At 34.8% G+C, this 12,859-nt stretch overlaps 1 protein-coding gene across 7 annotated transcripts in view; it reads right to left on the bottom strand.

Moving 5' to 3' along the window:
- Window positions 1-12,859, bottom strand: part of PLCE1 (phospholipase C epsilon 1) — a 161,708-nt gene that overhangs the window by 39,583 nt on the left and 109,266 nt on the right. For 4 of the 7 annotated variants that reach the window (XM_084290408.1, XM_084290410.1, XM_084290407.1 and 1 more), the window contains exons 6-11: window positions 9,148-9,293; window positions 7,091-7,349; window positions 6,045-6,253; window positions 3,572-3,613; window positions 1,280-1,958; window positions 586-768 (exon numbers count right to left, since the gene is read on the bottom strand). In XM_084290408.1, the coding sequence (XP_084146534.1) occupies window positions 586-768; window positions 1,280-1,958; window positions 3,572-3,613; window positions 6,045-6,253; window positions 7,091-7,349; window positions 9,148-9,293 (1,518 nt within the window). The remainder of the gene's footprint in view (window positions 1-585; window positions 769-1,279; window positions 1,959-3,571; window positions 3,614-6,044; window positions 6,254-7,090; window positions 7,350-9,147; window positions 9,294-12,859) is intronic. The other 3 variants (XM_084290413.1, XM_084290411.1, XM_084290412.1) reach the window with 1 other exon arrangement.

The following is a 12,859-nucleotide window of genomic DNA, read 5'->3' on the forward strand; positions in this document are numbered from 1 at the left end:
AGACAAAGTGGATAGTGTTGAGCTGCTAGACCCTGCATTTTTCTGTTTCCTGGCTGGAAGTGGAACTGGTTGAATCCAGAAAAATAAAATGGAAACTGCCAAAGTTCGGTTGGCTTACATGGCTGCAAGCTATGTAAGATAAAACTGTATGCAATTGTAAGGCAGAAGAACTGAGGTGATGTTTTCAGCAATGTGAAAACAAAAAGGAGCAAAGAAACTGACTACAGCCTCCAAACACTACTTTGCAGGTCACTATTTTTGTTACTAAAATTATTTTACCATTATACTGAGGTAGCAGCTAAAGTTCTTAATACGTTTCTATCCCTCATCTGCTAGCCCCAGTGCCAATGTTTCCTGAGAATGCTTCAGGCATGACAAAAGAAACACAAAATAATGGAAAACTACAAGCCAAAAAAAAAAAAAAAAAAAAAAAAAAAAAAAAAACATGCTGCAATAAGCAGTTTTAGAATTATCATCTAACTTTGCCCTGGTTCAGAATATAGCTAGCTAGCTACACAGTAGCTGTAGGAAGGAAAACTATCAGCCAGACAAACAACAAAATACAATAATAACAAAATATTCTACCCTCATAAGTACTTTCTTCTTTTTCTTAGCTGCATTTATTCCCAGAGTGTTGTTTCTCTGAACACTAGGTTTCTCAGTGCTTTTGGTAAGAGTTCCTGTGCTTGTGTTTCTTGCACTCCATCGTCTGCCTCCGAAAAGTTCAACAGCCTGAGCCAAGGTTGGGCCTTCAAACCTTCCATCCTCCTACAAAAATTCTCAGCATTAACAAAACAAGAAGGATAACTGCCAAAGAACAAACACATCTTAAGCAATAATACAGACATCTCTAAGGAACCAATGAAAGACTAAACAACAAGAGCAGGCAATTGTTAATTATTGCATGAATGCAATAGGGTTATTTTGTTTGCTTTTTTTTTTTTTTTTTTTTTTGCCTTAACTCTCAGTACTCAGTATTTCAGCATCCTTTTCATGCAGTCATTTCTTTCTCTTTAGTAAAATACTTATTCCAAAGGTCCAAATATACAAAGAACTTCATACTAATAATCATAGTAATAAAGATTTAACTTGAGTGTATCAAAACCCTATTAGATGAAACATTATGTGGAGAACCAGATCTTGTTCACTCAAACCATGTTTCAAAGTTGGAGATTTGGCATTCAAGCTTAGTCTTAGTTTACTTGTAATAGGAACTAATTGCATGACATTACACTGTTGGTATCTTTGAACTTGTTTTATATAAAATCACATCTTTTACCTGGTAAAGGCTGACATACTGTTTCCGTAGCCACTGTAGTCTTTGATCAGGGAATCTCCTCATTTTTCTTACAGCTTTAGTCAATTCCAGCAATCCATCATATAGCATTCTGGCAGTATATTTTGGAGCAACAAAGTGCAGCAATTTATTATCAGTAGTCTGAAGTCCATAAAGTAGTGTTATACCATTTTCTTCAAGGGACATGTTACAAAGTTTATTCTGAACACACACAGTGTGCATATCAATGCCAGAGTGTCCCATATACACAGCCTTGGCTGAAAACAAATCCAGAAAACCTTCCACAAGTCCATTTAATCCAGTATTGCCAAGAAACTGGCAATACTTACCAAGCTCAGCAGTATTACCCAGCACACTCAGTTTTGCCTTAGCATTTGCAGGGCAAACTGTCGTGGGTTTTGTCCAAGTCAAAGTACTATTGTCAGGCTGAAGCTGAAGAAAGCAACGTGCTGAAAGATGCGTTTCCTGGTCGTAATGAATGACAGTCACCCCTTGCAGCATGAACTGGTGGACATCAGCTCTGATAGATAACACATACCAGGGAATGAGTTCTATGCCATGGCAGAAAGCCTTTTGTTGTTCTTCTGTTGAGTTTGTGTCCCATTCCTTCAACTGCTCAAATATATCACTTTCAGAATCTGAAAGATCTCCAATTATAAATCTGTACGTGAACAAAGATTTATGTGAACAAAGACTTATATTTAGTTTCGTAAACCCACTTCCTACCTAGTGAAGCACATGATTAATATGTAGATGTATGCTATGACTGATTAATACTTTTTCTCTTGCAGTTTAAATTAAAAAGAATACATGGACTTACAGGAACATCTGTAGATTTTACAATATTAAAATTTATGTTACTAGAATTTTGAATTAAAAGATGTTGCTACTCCTTATAACTCCTGTAAAAATATAAATATGTTTTCTTAGAATTTTCCAAAGGTTACATTAATAATAAATAACTTCAGTTTGGACCTTAAAGTCAAGTGATTCCACTTTCTAAATCAATAGTACAAGATCACTTCAGTGGAAATATCAATAAGTATTGTATGTGGAAGCTGGTAACAAGATCTAGTGGAAGGAAGATAAGATTTTAATCCTTTAATATGCAGGTTTAATGTGCAGACCTTTCTCTTATTAACACTCGTGAAATTAAAATATATGCCTTCCTCAAAAGAATGCAGCACAAATGTTATCAGATACTTCCCATTAGAAAATTTAAATTTTATGTAAATAAAATTTAACAAGAAACATATTTTTTTTTGAAATATTTTATGACAAGAAACATGGATACAGAACAACAATATCTGCATTAATAAATGAAGTACTTTAAATATAAATTCTTCCCTACAGAAGTTTCCAGCATGTATGAATGAATGAATGTTCAAAAATTCAATACTGCTTTAAATTGAACATAAAAAGAGTAAACTTCTCCATATACAGCAGAAATAATGAAGCACATTTTCCTGAAGATATCCAAACCAGCTTGCTTTGCATATTCTTCAAGGCATCTTGTCCTAATACCCTCTATACCCTTCATATCACCACAGTACTCTCAGCTCCTGCCCATGTCCTACCAGCTGAGCAAAAGGCAGTTCACATTATGACTTGTTCCAAGCCACATATACCATCTCACTGAGTGAAACACCACACATAACCTTTAGGTCTTCCTCAAACTTTTCTCTCCCCAGAGTACTAATTCACTTGAATTTTCCCTTACTCCAGATATCAATGATTTCTCAGCCAATAGGCTGAGGGATTTTTAGTGATGTTGAGGAGACCGACAAAAAAGGATAGAAAAACTGTATCAGCCTCAACTGCAGCTGTACTTCCTTAAAAAAATCTTCCTAAATATAAAGGTCATATCATATATCTAAGCAGATATAAACTGGTGTTAAATTTGCTGAGTTTTACCACATTATATACATTATTTACTTGGGTTGTGCAATATTCAGATTTTCAAATGAAACTAACAACCGAAAGTGTTTCACTCCCCCAGGACCCCAAAATAATCAAACAAGTCTCTGCAAAAAATCTAGAAAATGTATTCTGAGACTAAATGTGCATGGCCAGAGAAATTTTGCATATAGGAGGCCAAAATGGCAAAGCTTCGTTCCTGCCTCGTTTCACATTTGATAGCACTGGCATGCTGCAGATTAAAATGCACAGGAAGTAGGTAAACCAAGCGCATGCAAGCAATTGTATGCAGAAACAAAACCTCTGACATTAGCTAGCAAAAGTGACATAGCTGTGAATTACTGAGAACAAACTTACAGAACGTGGTTTGAATCAGAAGCTTTCTTTACACGTGTTGCACTAAGATGCAAGGAAATGAGAAGAAAGGATACAGTAATCATTAAAACAGACTGCAGTTTTAAAGGGGGAAATTACATGGGATATGAAAAGGAAAAAACTTGAGTTTTTCCCTTTTATTGTAAAGGATACTTACTACAACTAAGAAAGCTTAAAAAGGAAGATGAGAGCAGGCCAACAAAGTGATGTGACAAAGTTTAGAGCATCTTACTAGGACATTTGATTAACATTTCTACAAAAATGGCATTTCAAACTTTTTTTTTTTTTTTTTTTCCTATCTGCCTTTATTTCTTCGAGAATTGTTAAGAAAGACTTCTAATAGAAATTAAATTTTGATATTTACCTGTCATATAAGGTAACTCAGGGTGATTAGACAGGTCACTGACTATAGAGTGACACAGAGTTTATTTGCAAGCACAATTGGGAAAATAATGGTTATACCCAGTGCCTACTGATTTTATTAGATGCCTTTCATTTTTTTCAAATGAAACTAACCAACTTTTCTGGGTTCATGTTCCACAATATTAATTTGAATCAGCAAAAAACAAACTACTTGAAAATTTTCCTTGTAATTTTTTAAAAAAAATAGTAAGGTGTGTTTTTCAGCTTTTATAACCACAATAATACAATTATCAGGTAACAAATATTTGTTATAAAATTTGGATTATATAATACTTTATAGAAAATATAGCTTAGGTCTTAAAAGAAAGGCTTTTAGTTGTTCATAGTATTGAAAATTAAATATTACAGCCTCCATAGAACAAGGACGAGAGTTCAAAGCCCTTCTGCCTCTCTACAGGAATTTGTTTCTGTTTCACCCACCATGGGCATTGAGAGCCCATGAAAGAAATGGCAAGAGAATATGGAATTGAAGTAAACTAACACTTTCACACAGACAATTTTTCTACAAGTCATTATGATGTTGAAATCAGCACTTACTGCACCAGAACTACAGCCACTAATAATCTGTGTAGCCAATGGCTTGAATCAGGAAGCTGCACTTCTGTTTATTTTAATTTGAAACTTTAATTTCAATATCATATTAACCTTATTTATTTATTTATTTATTTATTTATTTTACATTTAATTCCTACTTTAGTTAGAGTGGAACTTACTAGCTTATATTTAAACATAAAGCATAAATAACAAATTTAACAAGAACTGATTTCATAAACATGTAACAAAGAGAACTTTATTTTCCCCATATTTTTATTTTATGTTTAAATTCTGCTTTGTGTATCTAAGTGAAAGGTTGATTTCCCTAGCTCATTTTTTATTTGAACTGAAAGTTAAAAGCAGATTTCAAAGTATTTTAATTAAGAAAAATAATTTCTGGAAGAAAGTGTTTAAACTGCAGTAGGTCGAGAGACAACATACATGGACAAAGTGGAACCGTCTTGGCATAATGTACTCTGCCACTGTCCAGAAGGAACCAAAGCCAGATGTGAATAATTCTATTAGAAATCATTCTTTCAGGAAATAATTATTATTTATTTTAAATGAGGGTTACAATTGCATGTTAATGAAATAAACGCATTTAAAACAGGAAGAGGGTAGTTCCTTCTCAGGCAGTCACTTATTAGATTTTTTGTGTAAGTAGCTGAAATAGGCTGGAGACTTCTGAACATACGGATGTTTTACATCTCTTCACCTCTGAACAGTATGGCTCTGATATTCAGTTTGAAGTTATTTTAACAGTTACCTGGTTTAAAGCCGACCTATATGTCTATATGGGCTGCAATTTCACTAAGGCAACACTCAATCAAGTGACATCATAAACTTTGCATTTAGCATTCTTGTTGGTGAATAGTACGGAATATACTGGGTCTTCAAAGTGAAAATCTGGGGTTTTTGAACACTGAGCTCTTTAATGGAGCACAATCAAGTAAACATCTAGGCAAAATAGTAGGACTAAACCAAAATGAAATTTCAAAATGTGGAATTACTTACAAACATCTTCTGGTCATAATGTTAAAGCCTTAAATGAACACAACCTTAAAAGAAGTGGTCCTATGAACAATAATAAATAACCCTTATTTTGGAAAGGACATGACGCTGCCCTAGTGTGCAGAATATAATGTTCTGAGCTCTGATAACAGATATGTCCCGGTGCTATTCCTGGCACCACAGATCAAAATTGTAATCGTAACTGTGGATTTTTAAAGCTCTATGTGTAAGATGAAAGGGATTTACCCTTATCACTAGAGGAAGTAATTACATCATGAGGGAAAATATAACTATACAGAGAGTTCCCGAGCATTTGAGTAGCAGATACTTAGCATAATTCCAGGCGGAAAAGGTTTTGACTTGTAAGACGATAAATAAAAGAGAAGAGGTTAAAGTCACCCATGTTTCTATAATAAGCACTGATAAAAAAAGAAATTAAACATGAAAAATGTGAAATATACAGACTGAGATAGAAAATGAGACCTACTGGTACCGGCTTCTGTCCTTCAAGGAGTTTTTTCTTGAATTGCTTCCTTCACTAAAATTATCTTCACCCTCTTCAGATTCCAAACTGCGATTACAGCTCCGAATAGTTTGGAATATATTGTTTGCTGTTGATTCTTTTTCTGGATTATTTAAACCATCTTGGCCTACTCGTTGCAAGAAATTATCTTGTCCGCTGTAATCTGAAACAAACTAAAGATGTCTAAAAGGTTAGTATTGTAACAATAGAAACACTAGAACACTGTCATCTACACTGGAGGATTTTTACTTACAAGACTTAATAATATTTAGTATTTCACAGAATCACAGAATCACAGAATTTCTAGGTTGGAAGAGACCTCAAGGTCATCGAGTCCAACCTCCAACCTAACGCTAACAGCCCTCCACTAAACCATATCCCTAAGCTCTACATCTAAACGTCTTAGGGATATTTATTTCCCAGTAGCTTCTAATCCCAAACAGACCAAATCACTGCATAAATCAAGTTTCAAAAATTTAAGTTTTTTTTTTTTTTTTTTTAAAAAGTTTCAGTAATTCTCTGTAGACTTTTTAAAAGCCTAGGCTTTAATCTTTTTATGTAACAGGGACTTGTTTTTTTACAAAACAAAGAGAAAAAACTCAGAGGAACTGCTTTGTTTCATAAAGGAAAAACTGAATCCACTGAGCTTCTGAATTCTGTTTTCAAGGAACTGAAAACCTTCCAATTCCCAATAAGCTATGCAAAGGTCAGGACATTTAACAGAAAATAGATGCACCTTTAAGTATTTACATACTTATTTTACCTTAGTATAAACGTTACCCTTTGGTACAGATAGTATTTTCTCAGTACCCCATATCAAACAATATATAACCAAATTTATATTGCTACAGTTACTATGAGAATGAAATAGGTCCATGTAACTGAACTATGGATAACAGTGGTTTAGGGAACTGTAATTAGATGATGATCTCATAAAAAATAATAAATAATATCAAATAATGCACTGGATGGCTATGAACATAACCTCTTAGAATATAAATCTGACTTACCTCTAACGTTTCTTCCTGGGAATTGTACCGTGGACAAAGTCTGATGAGGCTTGAAGCTCCATCCAAAATTTCACAAAGCTCTTTTAAAAATACACCACAGAAAGGAACTACTTTGCAGCCTGGAATATTGAGCGCCCGGTTGATCACTTTCTTGTACTCTGATGATGACTCGTGTTGTGCCATAGCATCTTTCAGACTTCGCATAGTTTCAATATCAGACTGGTCCATAAATTGCCACATTTTTAAAACTTTTCTGGATCTATTGCAAAAAGAGATCACAACTACTACTAAAAAAATACACTGAAGTTCAATACTTGCAGCATACATATAATAGTGGAAATTATTATCATTACTCAGAAATTACTTAATCATACTAATCTCATTATTTTTAATGAAAATTCTGGTTAGTATGCTGCTTCTATCCTTTGAATTATCAAACACCAGAACTAACAAGGAGAAACAAGCAGTCTGATCTACATAAGACTGGCGTAATGTTTGGGATTTTAATAAAAGCTCAGGTACACAAGAGGAAGACAAGCAGGCTTTCTAACCTTTACATTTTGTCATTGCCTTAAAGTTATATGGGCCTAGGATGAAATAAGAAAAGATTAAAGAAATGGCATGAAGACAAACCAGATGGTTTATTACAAATTCCTTTAGCTGCATTATGAGTGAACAATCCATAAAGTGAACAAAAGTAAATATATATATTTAAAATATTTTATATTGACTTCTTTCCATTTCACTCAAAATCTGCTATGGAAATAAATGTCAAGATCATTTTCCAACTCTCAGGCACCAATGCAGTGCTGCAGACGAATCTTTGATTTCAAACAGAAATGGCTCCTGGTGCCCCCTGAGTAGGACCTCTGAGCCCCTTCTGAGCTGCCTGTCTGTGTGAAGGCATGGCCATCCCTGCCCCCAGACTTTCTACAAAGGTTTGTAGAAACACTAACAGCTGAATGTCCTTAACCCTGCTTTATGTCCTAATCCTGGAAACACTTCAAATCATGCACCAGCCTTGCTCTTTGGTTTCCCTTTTGCTGTGCAGATGCATTACAGATAAAATTAAGCCCTTAGTTTGTTTTGCGTTTTCCCTCACAACTTACATGGCTAGGAGACTGTGGATGCATTCTGCTGAAGACTCCCTGCCTCTATGAGTTTTTCAAATGTGTTTTATATACCAAAAATGTAAATAAATAGCTCAATAGAATCCTTACTAAACCACAAAGACCGACAATACAAACACATTAAAGCTTTGTTACACAAACATGAAATACAAGGAGGGTCAGAGCTAAGAGATGGGAAATCTGATCTTAACTCTTCAGTCTAATTTGCTGCTGAGTGAACTGCACACCCGAGCAAAGGCAGTGCTTTTCAGCCCACCTGGCCCCATACAAGCCCACAGCTCTGTGGGAAGGCTACCGACATGTCTTTAACCCCATACTCTGTCTTTCTCCTGGAGACACGGCAGGTCTGCCTATTTAGGAACATTGCAGCACGAGACCCCAGCATCAGTCAGTGTAAATAAACTTGGAGAGTTTAAAAAAAAAAAAAAACAAACACAAAAAACCATAACTTTTAGCTGTTTTGGGGGGTATTTTGGTAGTTTATTTTTTATTTATTTATTATTTGTTTCATTTTACAATTTAAGACTGACTGTTCTAGAACATTATCATGATTATCTTTGACTTGTGTTCTGGAAACTCCAACCCCAAGTTACATTCATTTTAGTCAATGTTAGGCAAACCATAACTTTTTTCCCCATCTTCCTTCTACATTAAAAAAAAAAATCTGTTTAAAAAAAATGTATGCTTTTAAACATATCATATTTAACATTTACCAGAAAAAACTGATGGTGTCTCCAAAACATTTTGAAAAGAATGCCTTTTAGCATTTTTTTTTTAAAGGGATTATTAATAAAGTCACAGGGTGAGATGATGTAATTTACCAACAGATTTCTGTTTAGTTCATTGTTCTTCAGAGACATCTGCTTAACAGAAGTTGCAGTATAATCTATCACTGAAAAGCCATTTTAAAAAAAGAGTTGCCAGTACCTTAGCCCTGCCAAAAACTCCATTACAGCATTGTAGTTGCCCATATTCCAGCAGCATTTTGCCACATGTACTAAATATGAGAAGACTTCTCGTTTCTCCTCCATAGAACCTGCAGTCAGGATCAGCCAGGTAACCCATGAGCTCACCTTGTAAAATAAAATGGACAGTACAGTCAGCCAGAGCAATGTTACTTGGAACATTTGTGCACATCTGACAGATAACATCTTTTTTTCTTGTTTTCCCTTCTGCAAGCACGGTATCCAAGAAAAGACTATGCATGCACTTATGGCCATATCTCACACGCATTACAAACACACCTGACACACAGACAAACTGTTCCACAGTTACATCATTAATTATTCTGATAATAGTTGTTAAAACAAACAAACAAACAAAAAACACAAACTACTATATAGTAATATCAGATATTCTGAATACGCATTCAGGTCACCAAAGAAAATGGACAGCTTAAGCTAGTGATGATTTCTAAAGCTGTCAGAGAGATCTATAATGTAAATTGCTATTAACACAGCTTACAAATCTCAGCCTCACCCTTGTTCTTACAACACGAAGAGTGAGGGTTGATATACTGTGGTTTTTATTTTTATGCAATGAATGCTTAAAATAATTAATGCTTCCTCTTTGTAAAATTATAAATTAACTTTCCTAAGTGTGACCATTCTACTAGCTTCTGATTGATGATTAACTAAATTAAGAATTAATTTAGTACAAGATTCTGTTTGTATTAAGAAAAAAAAAAGTTAAACTTTCCTTTTACCAGTGTGCAGATTTTCTTTCCAGTTTATGTTCCCACAACATCCATAAAAAGTAGCTATATTTCACATGGCAACCTAATTCAAATCATCTATTCCTTTTTACAATATAATTCCCCAGGGCTTCATTTTTGTCATTGTGTAAACACTTAAAAAGCAATAAATGTGATTTGTTTACTGACATTGAGTTCCAGTCTTTGGTCCTGAAGGACTCAAGTGTTTACAGGCAATAGTAGTGTGAGGAGAGGCTTATAAAAACTGGAAAATGCTAGCTTACCCCTCACGGGGTATAGGCTGTTTTATTAAAAAAAAAAAAAAAAAAAAAAAAAAGTGTAAGAAATAAAATGAAAATGCATTTATAAGAAAAGAGAACCACTGAAAGTATATAGATAGGACTTCCATTTATGCAAGTCTATACAGACACAGAGTTTGAGTCTCACTCCTGTGGGAGATCAGCCAAAGAATATGAAAAACACAAGTTGCTAGTTAATCTTCCTGACACCCAAACCAATTGAGAACAACAAATGAGGAATGTGCAAATGAGAAAACAAGCTCCAGCTCCAATATATGCAACATATACGGCTATAAAAAGGAATCAAATTGAATTCCTAAAGAAATGAGGTTATAAAATCCTTCTGTCTCACCCTGAGGAGTGCGTACCATAGGGATAGGGACCCTCTAACAGGACATGAGGATCAGGGGACAATGGACCCGTTCAGTAATAGTGTTCTACCTGTTCTAATCCTCACCAAACAAAGTGGTTATAGAACGTAGGAGCTGGGAAAAACATTCTTTTTGTCTAGCAATAATCAAACAATAAGAGGTTAGCTCTCTTTTCAGTAATTACTCTATATTTTTATAATTAACATCTGACAATAGAAAAGACTTAGTAGAAGCAGATACCCAGTACAGAACTTTCAACAAAGGTGGAACAAATAACAGAGATGGATGTTGTACAAGTATGCTCAAGGAGCTTTCCTAATCACAGCCTTTATGCAGACTGTCGCTATAGAGGCCACAACACAAAAAATAAAAATACAGCTATGAATACTGGCTGCCCTATACAAGATAAATTAAATCACTGCACCAGGTCTGAATGAGAACTTGAATTTGGCTGATTTTTTTTCTGAAGTGCTCTACTGGTTATTCCTAAAATATAAAAACTAAATCAGCTAAGTACATACCTGAAGAGGATCAGGGTATGAAAAAATACAAAAAAACAGAACTGTATGACACAAGGGTCAGACAAGGGCACATACAGAATAAACTGATACTAAGTAAATGCATTAAAAAATCAGAAATTGTGAAACAAACCAGTTAAATCTGTGATTCAAGGTTGTCATAGATTTGTTTGTGTATGCTGGAACAAAATTACATATTGGTTTTGGATATTATTCTCGCTTTCTAGAAATGGCTCTGTTAGAGAATACAAATGCTAAACATGCAACAGAAACACACACAGAAAAAACAATAACATTTGTTTGGTATGAAATACCAAGTGTGGTAATGACAGTTTGATTAATCTGTGTTTAATTATTTTAAATAATAATATATTTTTAATCAGATCTGTTTTAATCTAAGGTAATAAAGATGCAATGTTCAGGGGAGAACAGTATCAAAACTGATAAAGAAATGTCTAAAAAGGCTTTTGAATTTAGACTCCTCACTAAGAAGCAACATTGAATCTAGGACAGTTACTTGTTGAAATTTTATTTAATAGAGAGTTTAGGGCTGCTATACACAGTTATGATGATCTCTTACAAACACTCTGTAAAACAAACACAAAATGATAAAGGTCAGCATGAGCAAGCCTTTGCAGCCTCAAGATGGCATATGTATACTTAGGAGCAAACTATGGGTGCAAAAGGCAGTAGTCTCCCATGAAGTTTATGCTCGCTCCTTCTGCAGGACAAGAATAGACTTACAGGAAGAGCAGAAAACATTTAGAAAATCTTTCACTAAACAAGAAGGAAAAACAAAGTGTCTGAATATCTAAACTACAAAACATAATGGGTAAAGGAAGATATAAAGCTCTGGGCAGATTCAAGAGACGGAACTAAGTGTCTAAAGACACCACACCACTGACAAACACTGAACATGCCTGCTTTAGAACCTGCAGCATTTCCAAATTTTCTGGAGATGATGAGCAGACTGTGAGGTTTCAGTCAGAGGCAGATAAGAGAAAATTTCATTCATATTGTTTTATATGTTGCTGAATTTAGGAATGAAATAAAATTGTCCTTGTATGTATGCTACAGGCTGCTTTTAATTTTTATATGGCTTTTATGTCATATTTACTCGTAGTCAGGAGTATAAATTGAATTTTCTGGTAGTTCTGAATAGCATCGTCTCTCCATAAAAATTTTCATCAAATTATTCAGAGACTTTTAGTTGATTAATCTCAATGCAACATATAACACCCGCAAAGGGGGATTTTTTTCTCAAAAAGCTCAATAGCCTAGTACTCCAAAATGGATTTCTTGGGAGGTTTCATCACTGAAATGAGAACAGAGACCACTAAAAGGCAACAGCACTGTCACAGAGGAGGCAGCAGAGGAAAGGAGCTGTGAACAAAGGCCATTTCATTTAATTCAGCGATGATTTTGCTGATCACTGTGGCTAGTATCTGCAACAGCTTTCCTACCCTGTGCTTTTCAAGTTGAGGACAGCTGGAAAAGGAACAGAGCTCAGTCAGGTAACAGAGCTGAGGAAGTATTACTCCCAAATTAAATGTTGCCCTGGAGCCCATCTGGGAAGCAAGCACAGAATTAACAAGCAGAACTATCAGTTATCCATTTAAAATGCCACAGGGGACATTTATCATAGAAATTTTGAAGGTGGGAAATCTGCTTGAATCAGAAGGCTTTAAAGGGGCCGAAAATTGAAGCTGAACTTTAGCTGACTGAGGTCACTTCCCAGCTCTGAATGCCCTGAAGATT

Source organism: Netta rufina (assembly GCF_964035555.1).
Source record: "Netta rufina genome assembly, chromosome: 7".
In the NCBI taxonomy this organism is placed as follows: Eukaryota; Metazoa; Chordata; class Aves; order Anseriformes; family Anatidae; genus Netta; species Netta rufina.